Here is a 23,541-nt window from a genome sequence, read left to right on the forward strand (position 1 = left end):
ACGCGTAATGATATCATGTTTATTATAACAATTAGTGACGTCAGATTATCAATCGTTAAATTTCACTAAAAATCTGATTCTTTAAAAAGAAACATCATTTAAGTACTTTTGAACATGTCTTTTATTCGATGATAACGAAATAGGAATTGATCGAGGGGTAGAATATAAAAGATTTCTTACACTCTTGCGTTTTGGAATTCGAACTCTGTTCCCAACGCGCACTCGCAAACTCGTGCAGCAGTTGGGAACACGTCCGGAATTCCAAAAATGCAAAGGTGAAAGAATCTTATAATAACCTATAGAATGAAATAAAGAAATAAACAAGAGACACATAAATAGAATTTAAAAATCACTAACAAATAGCACGAAGTAAATATAATGATCTGCCAACACCCCCCCCCCCCCCCTCCCCCCGTCTTTTTTTTTCAGCAATAGAAACAGAGAAGACTCTGCTGTGGTTCGAAAAACAGCGTAAACTGACTCCGTGTGACGCCGACTACAGCCAGTTCTACCGGTGTTTATCCGCCTCCGTTGTGTCAAACGCCGGTTCCCATGTCGACGACCAGCAATCCCTGCCCTCAGCCAGTGGGAAAACAAGAGGGGAAGACCACCAAACAACCGCCCCAGCTGTTGCTTCCGGACAGTACCTTCAGTCTGTCCCGGCCGACCTACGAAAATGAAACCCCACAACTCTGCTCCAAAGAGACAATAGGATTCAACAGTCGTGATGTCACTTCCTTCGTAATGACGCATTGTAACTTAGTAACTGGTTCTAAGCAATCGGAACACAGACGGACGTCCTTATGAAATACTTCTCCGACGAGCATAAAGTGTATCCAGGGGATAAAAACATTATAAATCTGAACATGTGAAAAAGTTCTTGCTCGCATGACTAATAAAAAGTACCGATTTTTTTTTTTTGTTTAGAACCAAGCTGCTATTTGCTGGGCGGACGTGACATCAGACTATTGAATCCAATTAGAGAGCAGGATAAAATTATGAAAAAAGTTGTGTATGAAACAGTGCCAGACAAAACATAAAGAAAAATACTCGTATGCCTTTATATCTGGAGTCCCGTTTCGAAGATGAAGGTAGTACTCGTCTTTCTGAGTTATTCTAGCGGCCGAAAAGTTTGTTGTTTTTATTTTTATGTAGAGAAGTTGCAGAGGGTCATATCTCTTCTCTATGGGTTGTGTATTTTCTGCATCTTCCTCCTCCTCTCCACATTGTGAGCAGACCGGCACTTTCATCCGTCTGTACATATTTTGCTTTTTAAGTGATTGTGACCTGTCCTGGAGCGGAACAGGATTACTTGTTCATGTCTGGGCAGCATATGGTAATCATCTGTAACACATTGGTGTTGTATGAATGTTCTTAATTATGCATTTTGTCTCGCTGAAATTATGTTTTGTATTTTAGTCATGATTTGTTCTTGTATTTTCCTTTCTACTTTCTGGCACTATTTCCAGATTTCGATCTCTGCTGCAATGGCAGATTCTTCATTTAGTTTTTTGTTTGTTTTTTTAAATAACGATAAATATTGAATTGTAAGCTTAAAATGATTAGACGAAGACAGATACTCTGGACGTTTCGGGTTTCCTCTTTATCAAAACACGATGGACGAAACACTAAGGACGAACGAGATATATTATAATCCTTAGTGTTTTATTCATCGTGTTTTGTTGATATAGGGGAAACCGAAACGTCAACAGCATCTGTCTTCGTCTAATAAGATTACAATTCAATACTTATCGTTATTTTTTCCTACGAGCTTCAAGCAGCAACATTTTCATTTAATTTAATAATACTGTTTTCTATATATTTCAAACGTACATATTTATCTGAATTAAAAAGAAAGTCTGCAGTGATTGGGTAGCTGGGTCTGTTAGATCTGGCGGCAAGTACTTTGCGATAGACTACCGTCCTATTAAAACGGTAGCAAGAAATTGCTGTTGTACATTTCACGCTATAGAAACCGGGATAAACTCCGACTCTCTGATGGACTACTGTGAAGACTGACCCCAAGTGGAAATCATCAGCGTCCATGATGGAGCCGAGCCAATTAAATTATTAACTAATTAACTGCTGTACTCTGGAAAAACTCGCGATGTCCCAGGTTTGAGAGTTTTGATTTGTTTTTGTTTATTGTTGTTTTGTTTTTGTTTTTTGTTTGTTTGTTTTTTTTGTTTTTGTTTTTTTTTTTTTTTTGGTTTTTTTTTTTGGTTGTTTTTGGGGTTTTTTTTTTTGCCAAGGTGAGGTTCATTTAAATCGATCGATATTTAAAGGACGAGTTTGTTTTCTAGCCAGTTTAAATAGGAGTTACTTCCGGGGTACAGCAGTTAACTGGTAAAAGGATTGATTGTAACGTTTCATAATAATATTATATTTTGGATTAGTGAGTGGGGGGAGGAAGAGTGAAGATGATGGTCAGAGACAGACCCAAAGGGAATAATGTAAGTAACCCAACTAGGTTAGTGGACATCACCTCAGCGGTGTCATTGATGAAGCCAAACTGGATTTAGATCATTCAAGCACGTATTATCAAGATATATAAAAAAAATTGACTGTAAGTCCAGCAAAATATTATGCTAAATATCTTAGGGGTGCCGTGGCTCTGCGGTACGGTCTTTGCTTCGTACACGAAAGGTACCGAGTTCGATCACAGGCTGCTGCGTTGTGTGGCCTTGAGCAAGTCACCTCGCCCTAGCTCAATTTGCGGCGCTGCGCTGCGGCTGACGCCTGGGTTATTCCAGTCTTCCCTTGGAATAGACCCCAGAGACAAATTTCCCCTATGGGATGAACAAAGGGAATTTATTTTAATTTAATTTAATTTAAAAATTGTGAACGAAACAGTGCCAGACAAAGCTAGAAAGATAAATACAAGAAAAAGAGTATCCAAAATAATCAGTCTTCTTTAATGGGAAACATTGCCAGAAAAAGCAGGATAGAAAAATACGAGAGAAAAAACAAAAACATCCCAAAACATCAGTCTTCCTCGACGGGGGATCGGGCCTGGTAAGATAGACCTTAAATTTTTGCGAATTGGTCATTCTAGTCATGAACATTTAATTATGCATTGTTTTATTTACTGGCTATGTGATCTAGTGGTATGGCACTCGCTTTCGGATCGGAAGGTCCTGGGTTCGAGCCTCGCTCGGCACATAGTTGAGTCCTTGGAAAAGACTTTATTCACATTCTCTCACCGTACTCAGGTGTAAAATGAGTACCTGGCCGTTAACAGCGTTGTCTTTGTCCGAAAAATTGTAATATTGCCTAACAGGCGTCATGTCTCGTCCTACATGTTAAATGTTGCTGTTGACCAGGGACCCCTTGTAAAGCGCATTGAGCACGTTAAGTGGATATTGCGCTATATAAATGCTCAATTTTTTATTTTTTTTAATAAAGCATATTCAAACCAAACATCCAAATCCTTTAGTGCCATTTGGTGCCCTTTTTTACAAGTCTTGAACATCGTGCCACAAACGCTTCGTCTGGAGATAAAGTGGATTTCCTTTGGGGGGTCTACCTCTGTGGGTTGTAGAGGTCCTTCTTTCTATACAATTGCTGTCCTCTTCCGTGTTTTGGACACAACGGGCATGCCCCTTGGAGGAGGATCCATCGATAAGGGCCGTGGAGATCATTTCATTTCCTGTTGTATCATCGTTCTTTCTATACTATAACTGTTGTCTCCCCCAATGCTTTGAAGACAATGGGGATGCTCCTTGAAGGAGGATCTACCCCTATGGGCATTTGAACTTAACTCTTGTTGAATCATCTTTCTATACTATGACTGTTGTCTCCTCCACTGCTTTGGGAACAAAGGGGGTGCCCCTTGAAGGGGGATCTCCACCTCTGGACCATAGAAGATTCTTGTTATATTATTATCTTCCTTTCTATTTCTATACTATCTATAGCAATTGTCTTCTTCCATTCTTTGGAAACAAAGGGGTTGCCCCTTGAACTTGAAGGGGGATCTCCATCTCTGGGCCGTCGATTCTCGTAGTCTTTTCTACTTTTTATACTATATTATCCGTTTTCTCCTTCCATATTTTGAAAATTAAGAGGCTACCCCTTGAAGGAGGATCTAAATACTGATAAGGGCAATGGAGGTCAAATTGTGTTGTATACAATAACGGTGGTCTCCTTATATGGGCCGTTGAGCTAAACTCGTGTTGTATTATCTTTCTATACTATGACTGTTGTCTCCTTCAAGGCTTTGGAAACAAGAGGGCTGCCCCTGGAAGGTGGATCCCCTCGGGTCTTGGAGATCAACACTGTTTCTTCTTTCTCCCTACTCTTGAGATCTTCTCTGCTTTAGATTTAGAAATTAAGGAAGTGGCTTTTGAAGGAGGATGCAAGTTAAACATTCCCTTTATTCAACACAAAGGAGAAATTTTTCTTTTGGGTTTATTCTAAGGGAGGCCTAGAAAAACCCGGCATCCGCCGCATTGCAGCGCCACAAATGAGCTAGGGCTAGGTGACTTGCTAAAGGCCAGGTTGTTTTTGTTTGTTTTTAAGGGTTTTACGGCGCTTGCAACACATTTAGGTCATATCAGTATCAGCGCCAGTAAAAAGGAAGAAAATTAGGTAGTAAAAAATTCTAGAATTACAATTAAAGCATCCAAGATAAAGTAAAGACAAAGGGGAATTAGTTCAAATAGTAAACAGATGTAGATCCCAAGAGCACACTATCAGTGTAGTTTGAGATCACGTTAAAGTCTTACCCAGACACGAGCACAAGATCCCACAAAGAGGAATACACTCATATGTTTAAAATTAAAAAAAAAATTAACCGTACATAACAGAGAGATGATTTACAAGGGAAAAAATATCATCTCCCAAAACTATATAGAATCGACTGCTTCTCTTCCAGCAAAGGATCCTGGCCAGGGACAGGACAAAACCAAGTAATCTCATTCCAAGACAAAGATAGGAAGCAATTGGAAAAGAGATACAGGGGAATAGAAGACACAGCAAGTAACTCCCTGCCCACTATGGGAGGTCGGGAACCCCACCCAGTGTAAAGGGCATACAGTGCAGCGGGGAAGTGAATTCGGTAACTTCTAGGTACGAAATGAAGCAAAGACTATAACGCTATGCCAAGCTGGCCCATGTGGGCCGTGGAGGCCACCTCTCATGGCCTCCCCCCCCCCCCCCCCCCCCCCGATTGATGGAATGAAATTGACGTCACTTAGGTCTTTGTTATTGAGTTTAGACAGCCATTTTAAGTATTAGAAGTATTAGTTCTCACTAAATTCTATTAATGTGACGTTTAAGGTTACACAATTTTGTGTGTTGGTACGTTATGTACGGCTGGCGGATGTTGTATATTACCTAAAATCCATGTGTGGCTCTCTATGATACTTTTCAAAACAACAAACATAATAATAATACATAACAGAGAGATGATTTCCAAAGGAAAAAAAATCAACTCCAGACAATAACTACACATTTGACCGTTTCCTCCTGGCCAAGGACTCCAACCAGGGCCAGGACAAAACCAAGTAATCTCATTCCAAGACTTAAACAGAAGGCAAATTGGAAAACAGCTATAGAGGGATAGAAGACACAGCGCTTCCCTGTCCACTATGGGAGGTCAGAAACCCCATCATCATTGTTTTTGTCATCACAAAAACCAGAGCTGCCTACCTGAAATTTCAAAAATTCGTAGTTTCCAAGGGAAAAGAAAAAGTCACCTTAAATAACTTTTTAAAAAACTTATTTGCCCTCAGCATGATCCAAAAATGCTCCAAAGACCTATTAAAAGAATCCAAGGAACTAAACGTTCCTTTGCAACAAGATTTATTGAGTCAAAGAAGCGAATGCAGTCCTGTAGCAGGAGCCAAAATTCGTAGTTCTACGAATAATTTTTCGTAGTATGTACTTGGCAGGTCTGCAAAAAATACCGTATTGAATTGTTAACTATCATCATCACGATCACCACAACAAAAACAACTACTTCCATCAGCAACATCACCATCATTGCTAAATTAATGCTAAGAAATAAAAGATCAAAACAAACACAGAATTTAACCAACTTTCTTTAATTTCCAAAGACGGAACAACGTTGGTCGTGGCACATGAATCTCCATGGTGAATAATGGCGTAATAATACATAATAATGACAATGATGATGATGATATCAAAACGTCTACCCAGAACGCTAGTGATAGTTCTATGCAGACGAGTGAATGATTCTAAAAGTCGTTGATTCTGGTTCGTCCATTTGAATTTGATGATTTGTCTCCTTCCTCTGACAAATTTATTAAATTCATTTCAAAATACTTGTGTAGAACGTAATGCTTGAGCTAAGTAGAGTCAAATGGTGGGTTTTTCGGATGTTTTTTTTTTCTGGTTTGACTTTTGAGTTTTCAAAAATTGAAGTGCTGACAACACTGACGAGATTGTTTATTTTTAGAGCTTTTACATTGATTGAGAATTTTTTAGGTCATTTCAGCACCAGTAAAAGTAAAGATGCGTTAAAAATTCCTTGGTCGATGGGGAGTGTGATCAATTTCTCTCTCTATGTATCTCAGCAAATTTAAATTATCCACTTTTTAAAAGTCGTTTTCTTTTAATGTTTCGCAAAACTGAACTATGAAAACGTGTTGAGTTATCTTTGACAATTTTGTTTCATGCAATCACATTACTCAAAGAGATTTGTGTCGAACGTTTGCCATTCCAAAACAGGACAGGAAAATGATGCCTTTTAAGTTCAGGTTGACTTTGCTAAATTTGGTCGTGTAATATGGGTTTATGACTAATGGGCATAAATGTCTGACTTTTCCTTAGAGGATGGCAAAAACCAAATGCAAGTATATATCTATAGCGATTTTAGAATAATAAGTCTTTGAAATCAGGGAGATACTTTATGGACACTATGTATTTTTTGTTTTGTCTTTATGTTTTTAAGTGTTTACGCATTTAGGTCATATCATCACCAGTAAAAAGGATGAAAAGGTGATAGTCAAAAAATTATAGAACTACAATTAAAGCACCAAAGATAAAACAAAGGGGAGTTGGTTCAAATAGGGAACAGATGTAGAGCATGCGGAAGTGAGCAATGGGAAAACAATTTACTTCAAAATCAACGTCCCAAAATGTTCACACACACACAAAAATAGACAATGTAGGGTGCTGCGCAATGATATTTAACGCAGGCATTGAACATAAAAAAAATAAAATAGATGATGCAGGGCGTTTTGTTTTTTAAAATTGAAATCTGCAGCCATCTACTCTACGGGGGCTAAGCATTAAATAGTAAAGCAAGTTTCATGAAATGGACGAACCAGTATTTTACCTACTCGACTTTCCTACAAAATGTCGACGTCACTACGATGACAAAAGCAATGCCTTTTACTACAGTGGTGAACATATCTAATTGTGATGAGGAATATAAAGCAAATATTTATGTGAAAAAAAAAAAAAACCTGAAATATCATAAGACAATTTTCTATAATCGCACATACCTGCTACCGCCCCCCCCCCCCCCCCCCCCCCTCTTTTTCATATAGTAATAGTAGAAATAACATGATATAAGCAACATGCTAATATCATCATACTCCCATTACCATTAATTTTCAATGAATAAAATAGTAGGATTTTTTAAAGGAAACGACCTATAACGTTACAAAATTGCAAGGTTATTTTTTTTGGTCCCAACTTCACCATCTCCCTCCAAAAGCGCTATCAGTACAATTCTAACCTAATTAATATGGAAGTTGATTGTCATAAATCTTAAAAAACTACAACCAAAATAAGGTAAACAGACAAAATACAATCTTAACATGACTGAAAAAAAAAAAAAGTTCAATAAGTCAAGAAAGACGAAAACCGAAATCTTATCTATCTTTAAAATACTAACATGAAATCAAATATTATGTTGTGAGAAATCATAGTAGAATGAGTAAATTCTAGTAACAAATGTTTTTTTTTTGTTTAAATGTGTCTCCAGATTTCCAAATCGGGGACAGCCCCAGTTTTAACAGGACAGTTGGCCGCTATGCAATAAACTTCGTCGTGTTTTAAACACTCTTTCTTTGAAATATCAAACACCTTTTAACTAAAGGAGGGAGGGGAAAACAATCCTAAACTTTTTAAAAATTAAAAAAATAAAAAATCATCATCATCAACAAAGCACTTAGTAGAGCTTATGTATGGATTAAGGGCTACATAAGTGCTTGTTATTATTTCAAAAAAGCAATATCATCTTGAGTAAACACACACAATTGACATGGTTTGGTTATAATACAAAAACAATCATTGGATATTGTGATTTCATTTTTTTTTTCTTCTCGGATTTAGAAAGAGTCATCTTAGACCTTTCACCTCTGATAATGGTTTTAAATTTCGTCGTGTAATCAGACCATTACTGCCGCCTTACAATAAAAGGTCGTAAGCTCCGTCGTTAGTTTTGAACTATGGTCTGAAATGTGTTCGAAAATGTGAGGGATTTATTTTAATGAATCAATTTCAAAACTTTGTATTTCTGATAGTGTTATATTGTACATTACTAAATGACCCAGATACGATTGGGCGCCGGGTAATCGGGATTCCAATATTATAAATAAGCTTATTTTTGTTTACATTGATGCTAATGTCATTTTATCATATGACGGCAGATTAGTGGAAATGTGGTTGGCAAAAAACAAATATTTTATCAGATATTTTTTTCCATTGCTATTTACAACATAATGCAGGTCATCAAATAAGATAAATATACTTTTTGAAAAATAGGAATAATATAATATAAATATGGTAATTAGAAATCACATACGCCTCAATATTAGCCACACAAAGAAACTATTAATAATATAATAGTCGTCTAAAAAAAATAATAATACAAAAACAGAAAAAGAAAAAAAAGTGAATTACTATTTCAGATGCCAAAAAGTATATATTTAAAAAAAGAGGTGAAAAAAAAAAAACCTTTCATCACACATAAAAAACATATTGATGCATAAAACACAATTAGAAAATTTCAATAAAACACATGGTGATATGAGATCTCTGTGAAAATGTAATTTATATCATGAGAAAGAAAATAACAATATGCAGCCTTGCGATGCACTTTAATATTCTGAAAAAAAAAAAAAGAGAGAGAAAAAAAAAACACAAAAGAAAACCCAGAGGTTTCTAAGCCTTTAAAACCAAAAGAAACATTTGGTATCTGAAATGCATAGGTGGTAAGTGATACATATTATAACACAGTTCTTCTCAAACAGACACAGAGTAATTTCAACTTCTTGAACCTCTTGATCAAAGGATAATAATAATAATAATAATAATAATAATAATAATAATAATAATAATAATAATAATAATAATAATAATAATAATAATAATAATAATAATAATAATAACAATAATAATAATAATAATAATAATAATAATAATAATAATAATAATAATTACAATGATAATGCTCAGTATTCTTTTTACTGTCATAACATGACTTTTCAAACTGCAGGATTTTGGAATAAATATGATAACCGACAAGGCAATTGGAGATAACCCCGAAAACAAAAAGCGTCTTAAGTACACCCTTAAGTATATGTATATGACATGGAATGAACCAGGCAGTCACCATCATTGAAATACCAGGAATCAATAGGAAAAACTCTCTGTATCGATTAATGCAAAATTGTGACCAACCACAGACTTGCCTACTTGATCATTTAAGTATTTGTAATTTTTAGGAAATAAAAAAAAACAAAAAAAAAAAAACAATTGAGCTTTTATATAGCGCAATATCCACTAAACATACTAAAAGCATTTACAAAGGGTCCCTGACCAACAGCAACACGTAGCATTTAGATCGAGGCATGACGCTTGTTAGGTGATATTACAATATATTTTTTCCGACAGAGACAATGCTGTTAACGACCAGGTACTCATTTTACACCTGAGTATAGTGAGTTAAGAGCCTTTTCCAAGGACTCAATTATTCGCTGAGCGAGGCTCAAACCCAGGACCTTCCGATCCGAAATCAAGTGTCATACCACAAGACCACATAGCCGCACAAGATTGCAGTCGCTTTAGCTAACTTTAAAAATCAACAATTTACCGTCACAAGGATTAAATAAAATAACATTTCAATATCCTTGGATCTTATGTGGCCTGACATTAACTTTCATTTTCAATAAAACTTTTATGACTTAGAGACGCTCATGAAGTTCTGAAATTTTGAGTCAAAATTTGGAAATTCTACGAATTGTCCTCACAGCAGGCAGGTCTGTTAATATCATATCATGTCGGAATGACCTTCATGCTTAAAATTCAACTTTACCCTTAGACCATGTGATCATGATTAAAAATAAAAGCCTTCATTCATGGGGGAATGTAAATTTTGCTTTTTAAACTTCATAATAATAAAAAAAAAAAATTCTAATTTGATCATTTCGACAATATAATTAATTGTTCTCCTTGAAGTACACTCCGATTTGATACTGAACTGCTTTGAGATGGGCGAGTCGTATGATAATTCATTACAGCACCAAAGAGGAAAGAAAATGTACCTAACTGACCAAACTCTTTAAGTGTTCAGTAAATTAAAAAAAGCTTTTAAAAAGGTGTGTGAAAAAAAAAAAAAAAATTAAAACATCACCAAAAAAAATCTGCTTACCTCGAGGCAGGCTAATTTTTTGGGGATGGTTGTTTGTTTTGTTTTTTCCCTTGTATTTTTCTTTCATATTTGTCTGGCACTGTTTCATACACAACTTTTCAGATTTTAATTTAATACCAGTCCAGTGCAAATTCCCTACTCTGTCACTTTGTCAATCTGTTCAGTTATAGGATTCAATATAATGATAGCCTTAATTCGATCCAATTTTCTAATTAATTGCAATATAGAATAAAAGTAAAATCTACTTCTCTATAGAATCATTAAAGCTTTACATTAAAATGAGCATATCTGCGAAAAAAATCATGAATCAACTGCGAAAGTACCATAAGTACAACATGAATTTTTTTTTTTTTACAAGGTATTAAAGACAAGAGGGCTATCCAACATTTTTCATTTCAAAACTTATAATCAGTGCTGATGATGGGGGAAAAAAAAGTGAAAAAGGAGCTAAATTTTGAACAATTGCCACAGATCCGAGGAAAACCATCCGCACTGCATGATATGTTCACTTTCTCTCACTTTTTAAAAATGTCTATGCAAAGTTTTGATTAGCACACAATGTCTGAGTAACATCCGAGTAACTTTGTCAAAACCTTTTAATCATTATGCTAGATTATCCCGTCTGTCCTTAAAACCAAATAATAAAATATAACCATTAAATGAAACATAATACATGTGTGATATATTATTTACAACAAAAAAACGCACCAGGAAATGAGCACATGGAATGTTTCTACTCTCAATATATCGTCAAAATTTGCTGTGACTGTCAGTGAGTACAAACAAAAAATATTTATTTTAAGATTAATTAATTACTTGGTTCTACTTCTCACATCCAGCAAAATAAAAATAAGCGGCAGTTTTCATTTTAATTGACAGTGTACAGAATACTCAATATCTAACATATATTTTTAATTTCAAAAAGCCCATTGAACTCCTGATCTAAATTTCTAATATACTTTAAAACATTCAAGTCTAATAGATAAATTGCCCTTACAAATAGTCATAATGAAAGAAAAAAAAAAGAAGATAAATTTAACATAACGTATTAATTTGTAAATATTGTGATGGACCAGCAATCCAAAATTGGCACGGGCCTTTGTAAAATTTCATATCAAATCAAAATCGACGGCTCAGATTCAAAATCAAAATCAAAATACATTCATGATTCTCTATCATACTAAGGAAAATAAAAGTAACAGCTTAAACGTGCCATTAAATTTACTAGTTAGCAATGGCTAAAATGCTATAACAGAAAGATTATGTAAAAACCGTTATATTTCCTCCCACCTTCCATATTTTGTGCAAAGTCATCAAACTTTCGTTTGACTTCACAAAAAAATGTAATAGCGATAAATTTTGTAAGTTTGACTTGCTCACTTCCTCTTCATCATCAAATCATTTTAATAACACAAATTTAAGTTGATTAAAATTTTTGTTTTCCAATTGAGAGATGAGTATAAACCTTGGATATGAATAAGTCATGTAAAAAGAAATGAATTGCTTTAATTTTTATTGTATCACAGATACTATTGCCATCACTGTTGTCCCAATTACACGTTACATATATGAGCACATAAATATGATAAAGTTTGTGACGTGAGTTATCTATGTAAGTATATGTCTGTCAGTGTGTATAGGATTGTATGTGGATGGATTTATCGTTAAAAGTGTCGTCTGTTTGTCACTGTTGTCTAGCATCATGTGCGTGCATGAATATGACAAAGTTTGTGTGTATGTGTGAGTGTGTGTGTGTGTGTGTGCATGTGTGTGTGAGGGACGGGTAGATGAAGATGTGGATGAATGTCACTGTGTATCTTATGTCACTGTCAGTAAGGACAGACCCAAAAAAAAAGTTGAGTGGTTCCGTGCTCCCACTTGTATATGAGGTCGAGACACTCCAAGAAACGGTCGCTCTTCTGCAGATGTAATATATGAAAAATACAATAAACTCAATAATAATAACAACAACAATAATAATAATAATAATAATAATAATAATAATAATAATAATAATAATAATTAATAATAATAATAATAATAATAATAATAATAATAATAATAATAATAATAATAATAATAATAAAATTAAAATTCCCTTTATTAATTCCATAGGGGAAATTTGTCTCTAGGGTCTATTCCAAGGGAAGACTTGAAATAACCCAGCGTCAGCCACAGTGCAGAGCTGCAAAATGAGCTAAGACGAGGTGACTTGCTCAAGGCCACACAGCGCAGCGGCAGATGATCGAACTCGGTACCTTTCAGGTACGAAGCAAAGACTGTACTGCCGAGCCACGCTGTCCCCTGATAATAATAATAATAATAATAATAATAATAATAATAATAATAATAATAATAATAATAATAATAATAATAATAACAACATTAATAATAATGAAGGTGATTTTGAAGGTCATGTAACAAAACCCACTCTTCTCCATCGAGTTTTATTTCAACTCAAATTTCATAGTTTATGCTTAAAATAAAATTCCAAGCATCATCATCGCACCTAAATAATACTATTTTGTGATGAAATGGTCTTATATCTTTTTACCCGTCATTCTTTTTTAGCAAGCCATCTGATGAGTCAATCTGTTTTCCATCGAGAGCTGACTATACTCAGCAGCAGCACTTTTCATCTGTTTCAAGGAAGGGACTGGAGAGACACAGGGAGTAGAATATGGCACATTAATTACATTACAAAGATTCACTTCAATTAGAGGACGATGAATATACAAAATAAATTTTAAACTACGGATGGAAATAATAGACATTGTTGAAAACAAATTGATACAAATGGCACGGTTTGTAAAAAAAATCAAAATCTTTGAGCATTTATATACGGTAATATCCACTAATTGTGCTCAAGGCACTTTACAAAGAATCCCTAATAACAGTTTAACAGCAACACTTAACAAGTAAGATAAAGCATGACACCTGTTTAGCGATTTTATAATTTCTTTTTTCTTCTCCAGACAGAGACAACGCTCTTTTCAAAAGACTTCACAAAGTCTTTCATGAAAGTCCCCCCAGGTTTGAAAGTTTTTGTCAAGATAAGGGTTATTTAAACCATTAAATATTTGAAGGATGAATTTTCTGGCCAAATTCTTAAATACATGCTTTTCCAGAGTACTGGCAGTTAACTGGTCAACTTCAGACCTGTAATTAACAGCTGACAAAAATTGTCTGAAACTTTTTTTCACAGACCGTACCGTAAGTGCTAAATGATGATTGAAAGAGTAAAGAGATTGTGGCAATATTTATTATCAGAAATTCAACACCTATCAGACATTTTACAGGTCTTTGATGAGGCAAGACCACCCGAAAGGCAAAATTATAATTTTATTTTTTTCGACAGAGACAGTGCTGTTACTGACCAGGTACTCATTTAACACCTGAGTATTGTGAGAGAATGGCGGTAAAGAGCCTTTTACAAGAACTCCACTTTGCATCACCCAGAGCATGGAGTCATACCCAGGGTCTAGACATCAGATGGTGGGTGACATAAGGACACAAGACCACAAACAGTAAAAATGTCTGGATTCATTACATTCAAGAAAAAAAAAAAAAACAATGTCGGATCACTAGCATATAATATATAATTTTACACAGCATTTTAATTCAACGTTGAAATTTCTTTTCTTTTCTTTTTTTCTGATCAGAATTTTAAGGGGGTAAAATGTTATCTTTTTCAATCTATGTAGGTAGGTGGTATGAGAGATGTTAAAGTCAAATGTCAAATGTATATTTGCATGAGTTTGTGATTGGATTGGGGGGGAGAGAGGGAAGGAGGGAGGGAGAGACACACAGAGAGAGAGAGAGAGAGAGAGAGAGAGAGAGAGAGAGAGAGAGAGAGAGAGAGAGATGGAAGGGGGATAGAAATGTGTAATCTATGCAAGCGTGAATATGACAAGCACTTTAACTGTTTGACGTTAAGCACTACCCACATTAATCCACCCATTTTTATTCCTTAACATTTTATCAATTCGAGTAATAAATACAAATATTTATATGGAACTTAAATAATCTATCTTCTAGATAATATGCGTCTCAGACAGGATTTGAACCTGAAACAATATGAACTTAAGAAATAAATACAAGGAGAATGGAACAGAAACAAGCAAGTGAAGAAAGAAATTTTAAAAATCAGACAAGCAAAGCTAAATGAACTCAAAAAATAATGACAGCGGACAAGTGGGATGGACAATGTGAGATTTAGACACAATTACTGGAAGCTAAAGACCACTGAATTAAAATACTATAACTAATAAACCAAATTTTAAAAAACAATAAAATGCATATTTCATATTGCATATATGCACAGCTATTTTCCAAAAATCAAACTTAAACAATCAAAAACACATCACCAAACTCAGTCATCAATTTATCATAAAGAATGCTTAGAGTGTGATATTATCAGAGTTACAGTGCGGAACTCGAACCTTGGACCTTCCATTCCTCAGGCAAGTGTCATACAACTAGACCACATAGCTGATTTATATCGATGGCTTAGTCAGGAGAGAGAAGAAAAAAAACCCTCCTTAAGTTGTTTTGTTTTGTTTGTTTTTAAGGGTTTTACAGCGCTTGCAACACATTAAGGTCATATCAGCGCCAGTAAAAAAGGAAGAAAATGGGATAGTAAAAAGTTCTAGAATTACAATTAAAGCACACAAGAAAAGGTAAGACAAAGGGGAATTAGTTCAAATAGGCAACAGATGTAGATTCCAAGAGCACACTATCAAAGTACTTAGTTTGAGATCACCTAAAAGTCTCATCCAGACGCCAGCACAGTACCCCACTAAGGAGAATACACTCAAATGGTTACAAATCATATGTTAAAAATAAAAAATAACAATACAATATGATTTACAAGGAAAATAATATCATCTCCCAAAACTATAACTATACATTCGACTGTTTCCCTCCCAGCTAAGGACTCCGGCCAGGGTCAGGACAAAACCAAGTAATCTCATTCCAAGACAAAGACAGAAAGCAATTGAAAAACAGGTACATAGGGATAGAAGACACAGCAAGTACCTCCCTGCCCACTATGGGAGGTCGGAACAACTCTGAGATGATCCATAATTATTTCAAGTAAATGCAACATATGAAGCTGGAATTTTGTCTAAACAAGCACTAATTACTTTTGCTTCAGCAAAATTGTAATCAAAATTTTCTTGAATAGATGTTTTCTATTCTTAGAACTAAATAGCAAAATAGGAATTTGAATGGAAGCTTCAATGCAATAAACTGAACAGACAATGTTGATGATTCAGATTTCATTTATCAACAAAGCACGATGAATGAAACACTAAAGACGAATAGGAGATGTGAGCATGGCGTTGTTAAGGTTATTCATCACTAATTGTCGATCGATCAATAACACAGGAGACTACTTAAACTGCATGACTCTATTTACACTAAATCAAAGACCTAAAACCTAAATGGCCAACATTCTTTAAAAAAGAGGGAAAGAATGTATAGGAGAGAGAAAGAGAGATAAAACAGTGAATTTTAAATTTAAATTTGAATATGAAAAAGTGAACAAAAAGCAAAAATCAAGCCAAAATGAATGAAACAAACTTCCTTGATTTCAATTTCAAATTTTCCTGACAAAACAAACTAGACAAAATGAAGGAATGTCACAAAAACTGTTGAACAATGAATACAATGAAGGTTCTTGGACAATCTCAGTTTTGAGCAATGACAACTTTATCTTCAACAAAGTCTAAAATTTCAAAAACCCAATTGTAACCTTTCAAAAACTCACCAACATGCAGAACTAAGTAAAAGGTATAAAAATTTTTTTTTTACAAAATTCAAACTGACATAAGTATATATACATACAAAGCCTATTTAAAAATGCAAATAATTTGAGAAGCGTCTATTTGTTGCATAGCTCATCATTTTTTTTAGGCATTGTTAATAAGCACTGCAAACACTTTTAACACAACACCACCCAGTTTTTCTGATGATTTAATGCATCTTATTGATTAGTGGCTTCCGCCCCATTCCCTTTTTTTTTCATTATCTCAGTATGAGCAATAATTAACAATGCTAGCCATAATAACACCATTTTCATCATGTCAAGCCATAACTTTAATTTACTAAATAAAATACGTAAAGAGATATCATTATCATACCCCTTTGGTTATGGGGAAAACCCCATTTTACTATAGCAAAAACATTATGAGGTATCCCTACTCTCCTTTTTAAAAAAAAAAAAATGTAAGTTCAATAAACGTTCATCCCCTGCACGCATCCAGGTTAACTTTAAAATTTTTTTTTTTAAATGTTGGGGCGTAATGGTATCTTTACCACGATGATAGTTCTTATGGTCAAATATTTTGATGATGGTTAAATTTTAACCCGTTGGTGTATCAAGGGTAAAAATTGATGAGAAACAACATTGCATGGGTACACTACAAGCATTCTTAAACTCCTACTAAGTTCCATGCATGCGCTTCCATTAAAAAAAACAAAAAACAACAACAAAACCCTGAATACCTGAGCTTTTATAAAGCGCAATATCCACTAAACATGCTCAAAGCGCTTTACAAAGGGTCCCTATTAAAAGTAACACTTAACATGTAGGACGAGGCATGACACATGTTAGGCGATATTACAATTTTTCAGATAGAAACAAAGGTACCCATTTTACACCTGAATGCAGTGAGAGAATATCAGTAAAGAGCTTTTTCCAAGGACTTAACTATGCACCGTTCAGAGCGGAACTTGAAGCCAGGACCTTCCAATCCGAAGGCAAGTGTCATATCACAAGACCACATAGCCGCATATGGTCGCGAAAAGCAGTATTGGAAACTTGTTTGAGATTCCAAATGTAGCAGTTCAAGAATACTATATTCTGACACCCTAAAACTCCTCCAATGAAAGAGAAATCATCAATGAATTTTCTTCTGAGTTTTATAAAACACGTCCGTACATAGTCAAAAATCAAATAAAATTGTGAATCAAGCACAAACTAAATCTGAATTAACTTAAGTCAACAAAAGAAGCAAATATAAGCATCGCACACTTGATACAATTAGATTACGCCGAAAATATAATGTTTGATACAACTAAAGGCAGCATTGCATTATATCAAGTGTTTTCTTACAACCTTTACCAGTGAGCAAGAGCAAAGGGAAAAAATCGTCATCATAATTCTTTGAAGATGAGGTCAAAGATATATCAAAGTGACAATTTAACGTGCAAGCACAGTTTCATACACACTTTTTTTTTCAGATCTTTATTTAAGATGATAAGGAAGTTAGAACAGAATACTTAAATGTGTAAAATGTTTAGAGAGAATTAATGATCTAATTAATTTGTTAACACTCCCTGATGGTCCTTAGTAGAGGAAAAGCACTTTGTAAATATATAAAGTGATAGATGATCCTTAGACTAAAAGCACTTAAGTCGCATTTTGCCAGTTTAATGAAAATACTATTAAAGACAGAATCCAGCTCTAAAAAGTATGCCAATATTAAAACTGCCATATTCAGATAGTGGGCAAAATTCATTTTTTAATTAATCAAAATAATTCCTGAGTGGACTCAAACTGCAAAATCATGAAAATGTGACAGAAGGACTTTCAGTAATGAGGTCAATCACTGTCAGTTCCAATAGAAAAAGGGAAGTCATGATGTCATAACTTCTACTATTTCAGTTCCAAACTCATTGGAAGCGTGTGTGTTACTAGTCCTTCGGTGGACTAATAATGAATTGGTCACATACTGAATCGTAAATTTTATCTAAGACAAAAAAGCACGCCCCTTTTCACTCAATTTTCAAAGCCGCTGAGGGACCCATCTGACTCACACATCAAGTATTGGTCCTCAGAGCCATTAGGTCCATGGGCCCCGAGTTTATCCCCGTTTCAATAGCGGTGAACAGATGGATGAGAGCAATTGCTTGCTTCCATTTGGATAGGATGCGAGTCTATCACAAAGTACCTTCCTCCAGATCAAAAAGACCCAGCTACCCAATCACTGCTGGGTGGACAGGGGGGGGTTCAGAAAATAAACTTGACCTCACCCAGAATAGATTTCGGTACCTAAGCCTATGAAACGAGTTCTCTACCAAATGAGCATCTGGGACCCCCTGATCCACATGTCAACCCAAAATATGACTATCCCTAAATTAGAATTCCATTCATTGGTCAATAAGGAAATGAAAAATTACCAGCGATGTATCATAAACAACACAGAGTGCAAAGGAAAACTTGGGACAAATCCATGAGTGGAAAGAAGAATGCTAATGGAAAAATTTTTTTAATTAAAAAATCCACCCAACAACTTAATGACTTAATGATGAAGCGGCAGAACTGTCTTCTGTCTTCAATTTTAGTTAGTCGGATGTACTAAAGCTTCAAACTCCTAAGACGAGCTATTCATTACTTGCCGAGGGGTAGAAGAAGGGTCAGTTTGAGGCAGCAGAAGACAGGAAATACTTAATAGAATGCAGAAAAAAAAAAATATCTAAAAATATAAGTTTTGAATGTGTTATGATTCATAAAATAAAAAAAAAACAGTTGAAAGAAATAAAAGTAGTTAGAAGCAGACTATATTATAATTCTCGAATATATAATAAAAGAAGGAAATAAATCGTTAAGGTCAACCAGAAGATTTTAATGATTTAGAAGCTGAAAATGTCTGAAGTGAGGCAGTCAAAATGTAATGAAATTATCAAGAGTAAATTTGTGACCCAACATCTCAAAGCGGTTTTATGTCTGGATGAACTAGATGCTGGAAATTGAATCTATACCCATATAAATAGCACTTGGTGTTCATTTGTCTTCATTAATGTGGAGAATAAATAAAGTTTCTTACATTGCAGAAAAAATAAAAGTTCATATCTCCAATCATTTAAAATTCCCTTTATTCATCCCCAAGGGGAAATTTGTCTTTAGGGTCTATCCCAAGGGAAGACTGGAATAATCCAGGCGTTATCCGCAGTGCAGGCCACACAACGAGGTGGGTAGTCGAACTCAAAGACCGTACTGCTGAGCCTCGCTGCCCCCTATTTTAATACTAAATTTAATTTTCGAAGTCTGAACATCCCGACATAATACCGTTTTGAGACAGTGGGTCATATATGGCTCGGTAATGATTGGATAGCTGGTTCCATTAGATCTGGTGGAAATTACTTAGCAACAGACCTAGTGGCCTATCCAAAAGATGTAGCAAGCAAGTGCTGTTGTCTATTTCACGCTATTATAGACACTGGGATAAACTCTGGCTCCATAGCAAATGCAAATGGCTCTGAATGACAACTTTTTTTAAAAATCTTTCCAAGCCAAAAAGTAGCAGATAATTTATATAAAATTATTTTACTTTCCTGCAAAAAAAAAAAAAAAAAAAAAAAAAAAAAAAAAATATATATATATATATTAAAATATATATATATATATTATATATATATATATATATATATATATATATATATATATATATATTGATGATCTTTCCTAAAAACCAACATTACATTAAAAATTTACAAGCAATCTCACCATATCCTTGTCCCTGTAAGAAGAGTCGGAAGGCTTCACAAGTTTTTCCCGGTTGTTCCTCCAAAGGCATCCCTCCACAGTCTGCTATCTGTAGATTGATATGGACAGAAAAGAAGTTATAACCTTTGTACACTTATCACCATCAAATTATTCATTCTTCTTGATCACAATTCTACTTTCACAACATGCACATCAATCGCCTCGGTTGTAAATGGTTCAACTCAAATAATTAGCAATCGCTTTTCGTGCGGCTATGTGGTCTTGTGGTATGACACTCGCTTTCAGATCGGAAGATCCTGGGTCCGAGCTTCACTTGGCGCATAGTTGAGTCCTTGGAAAATTCTCTTTACTCACATTGTCTCACCGCACTCAGTTGCAAAATGAGTACTGACCGTTAACAGCGTTGTCTCTGTCCTAATAAATTATATTATCGCCTTACAGGCATCAAGTCCCGCCCCTAATGTTAAATGTTGCTGTTGGCCAGGGACCCCTTGTAAAGCGCTTTGAGCACATTTAGTGGATGTTGTGCTATATAAAAAGTTCAATAAGCAATCTCTATTAAAGGCCAAGATAACTGCTCAACCAAAGGCAAATCAGGTCCTATTCAGGTAATGTTAGGTGGCAAACCAATCCAGATAATCTCTGACAAAATCATTGAAAGTAAAGATGTGAGAAATATCAAAAATTAATGTGTTGCGCCCATGACCCTCTCTTCTGCAAATAGTCCAAAGGGACATAATTCAGTAGTCACCAGCACAATGAAAAATAATAAAATCTTTCACCGACCCATTGAAAACACAAAATGTTGAAGATGGCAGATTTGAGTCTAAACTATACAAATCCCTCACCTTCATAAAATCTGTTCGTTCAGGAAGCATCCTGCCATTCATTTCCACACAGTCGTCAATGTGAGGGGAATCGTCCCCGACCAAAATTAGAGATTGGCACCTTGAGATGATAAAAAAATGATGTTACTAATATTATACTAGATAAAGGAGACACCATTGAGATGGGATTGAGCGAATGCATTATCTACCAAATTCAGTCTCTTGATTGGTAAAAGAATAATTACAAAGACTCCTACACACGGGACCGGTATCTCAGTGTTGTGACTTGTTGTTTTAATGAAAATATATTGCTTGCTTTTGTGAGGTTTGTTTACTTGTAAAAACCATTGGAGGGGAGTGAGAGTGGATGAAGTCAGCTTCAGTAGATACAATAAAAAAAAAAAAATAGTAGAATAGAATAGAAGCTTCAATGTCATACACAGAGACAAATGATGTGAGAATTTACAGACCTGCCAACCCTTCACATTCCAAAAGTGGAATCAGGACGCCTGAAGATAGGAATTTGAGACAAAAAATAGGAATTTCACCTTTTCACCCCCCCCCCCCCCCCCCCTCCCCCCTCTTTGCTCTTTTTTATTCTTACCTTTATCATCAGTTTTATAAATCGGAATTTTAGAGACAATGGTGGAATAGTACAAAATGGAAGAATGAAAATAGGAATGATTCCGCCAAAAGCGGAAGGGTTAGCAGGTATGTATTTAGGGTTTCTCCTTTGTCAGCATTACACAGTGACCAAGACACTAAAGCTCCTTTGAAATTGAGCAAGTTTTTTTTTGAGGTTTAAAAGAAATAATAATATAATGATAATGTTATTGCTCAATTACCTGATAGTTCTTGCAGAAACTTTTCTCATTGGATCCATTTCACGGACGATGTTTAAGTCACTTCGCCTACAGAAAGAATGGGAATATGTAATATATATTAATAAAACACATTTCCAAATGCATGTGTTCTGAATCAATGAAAAGTACATTTTCATCTAGCACTACGATATCATCTATTCACAATCTGAAATCCAAGTCCATCATAAGCAATGTTATATTGAATCCTACATTCATAAAGTCTGACAAAATAGCTGATGATATGTCTAAAAGTTATTTTATATGCATTTTTAAGTCGTGAGGAATGTACAAAAAGCATTTAATTAACGAATTCACACTCATTTGTATCATGCCAATACAGAATACAGAATGGGCACCAAACAGGATGAGATTCGCAAAGGCCCTAAATCTTTTTAAAACAGTCATTTTCAGCTATCACTTGCTGGTGATTATATCTGTGCCACTTTATTGTTTTATTATTATTATCATCAACATCATCTCATCACGACCACCACCAACACTACAATAAACATCAATATAGTTTAAATACTTGATAAAGGCCTCTGTGAAGAGGGCCAAGTTCTGTGGGTTGAGAGCCTTTATATACTCCTTGTAAGTGGTAATCAAATCGTGGTTGGACCAGCGAGTTTTCTGACAAAGCAAAAGAAATTAATTAAACATTTGTGTCAGTGCATGGCATAATCAGTCAGAAGGTGAAAATATTGAATTTGCATTATTTTTTTTCTTTGCATTTTCTGAAAGAATATGCTCCCCGGAGCATTTTAATCTTTATTTGAAGTAAATCAGGTGATTTTTCATGAAGTTATGGTTAGATGTATGGGAAAGGTATCCAGCAACTTTTCTCAAATTTCATACTTTTTCAACTTGACTAGCTGTAAAAAAATATTTAGAAGTGAAATAAAGCTTTGATATTTCCCGAAGATGTACAAATAGGGTTGATTTAATAATTTATGACAAGAACTCATTTTTCATAAAAATTGACCTTCTAACTAAACTTGGCAATTCAATATCTCAGTTCAAACCTTTTCACCATCCGACGGAAGATCCAGGATTCGAATCCCACTCTGAGCGGTGCATAGTGGATTCCTTGGAAAAGGCTCTTTACTCACAATCTCTCACCGTACTCGGGTGTAAAATTAGTACCTGGTTATTAAAAGCATTGTCTGTCCGACAAAATGTAATATCATATTGCAGGTGTCATGTCATGTTGCTGTTGTCTAGGGACCTCTTGTAAAGCGCTTTGAGCACATTTAGGGAATATTGCACCATATAAAAGCTCAAGCTTTTTCAGGGATGTAAATGCAAACTTGAAAAAAATTCTGAAATTCTGCGAACTCATTTCATTAGTCTACATCGACCATCTCAGTAGGTACCTACTTCGGAAAACTCCAGTGACACTCCAGGAATGAGGTGATAAATGGCCTTGTGATTATGACAAGATTTTTAGGACTTTTGAGTGATAACTCTCAGAATAAAATCCAGATTATTTTGTTTTTGGATGGATTTTAATGCTTAAATCAGTGCCCATTTAGAAATCTTATCCTTATCTTTATGGATTAAACAGGGTTAAATTAGTTTGGGATAATGAAAAAAAATCAGAATTTTGCAATTCTTAACTTATTTTCACTGCACATAATCCAACATCTAATTTTTTACATTAAAATTAAATTCAGGTCAAAATATTACCTCCAATGACTAAATGAATCTGACAATAAT

At 34.8% G+C, this 23,541-nt stretch overlaps 2 protein-coding genes across 8 annotated transcripts in view; one reads left to right on the forward strand and one right to left on the reverse strand.

Moving 5' to 3' along the window:
* Positions 1–3,420, forward strand: part of LOC144977479 (uncharacterized) — a 4,332-nt gene extending 912 nt beyond the window's left edge. Inside the window, exon 2 of the mRNA XM_078922732.1 lies at positions 430–3,420. Within this exon, the coding sequence (XP_078778858.1) occupies positions 430–680 (251 nt within the window). The 3' untranslated portion in view covers positions 681–3,420. The remainder of the gene's footprint in view (positions 1–429) is intronic.
* A 2,605-nt stretch (positions 3,421–6,025) lies between these two features.
* The window catches only part of LOC144977481 (protein NDRG3-like), a 44,064-nt gene continuing 26,548 nt past the window's right edge, over positions 6,026–23,541 (reverse strand). For 6 of the 7 annotated variants that reach the window (XM_078922736.1, XM_078922739.1, XM_078922738.1 and 3 more), the window contains 6 exons: positions 22,355–22,455; positions 21,808–21,873; positions 20,984–21,083; positions 20,136–20,223; positions 13,179–13,280; positions 6,026–12,543 (listed from right to left, as the gene is read on the reverse strand). In XM_078922736.1, coding sequence (XP_078778862.1) covers positions 13,192–13,280; positions 20,136–20,223; positions 20,984–21,083; positions 21,808–21,873; positions 22,355–22,455 — 444 coding nt within the window. In that variant the 3' untranslated portion in view covers positions 6,026–12,543; positions 13,179–13,191. Of the gene's footprint in view, positions 12,559–13,178; positions 13,281–20,135; positions 20,224–20,983; positions 21,084–21,807; positions 21,874–22,354; positions 22,456–23,541 lie in introns of all 7 variants that reach the window. The other variant, XM_078922737.1, reaches the window with a different exon arrangement.

The sequence above is a fragment of the Berghia stephanieae genome, chromosome 7 (assembly GCF_034508935.2).
Source record: "Berghia stephanieae isolate SIO BIC M18660-M18661 chromosome 7, UCSD_Bste_1.3, whole genome shotgun sequence".
Classification (NCBI taxonomy): Eukaryota; Metazoa; Mollusca; class Gastropoda; order Nudibranchia; family Aeolidiidae; genus Berghia; species Berghia stephanieae.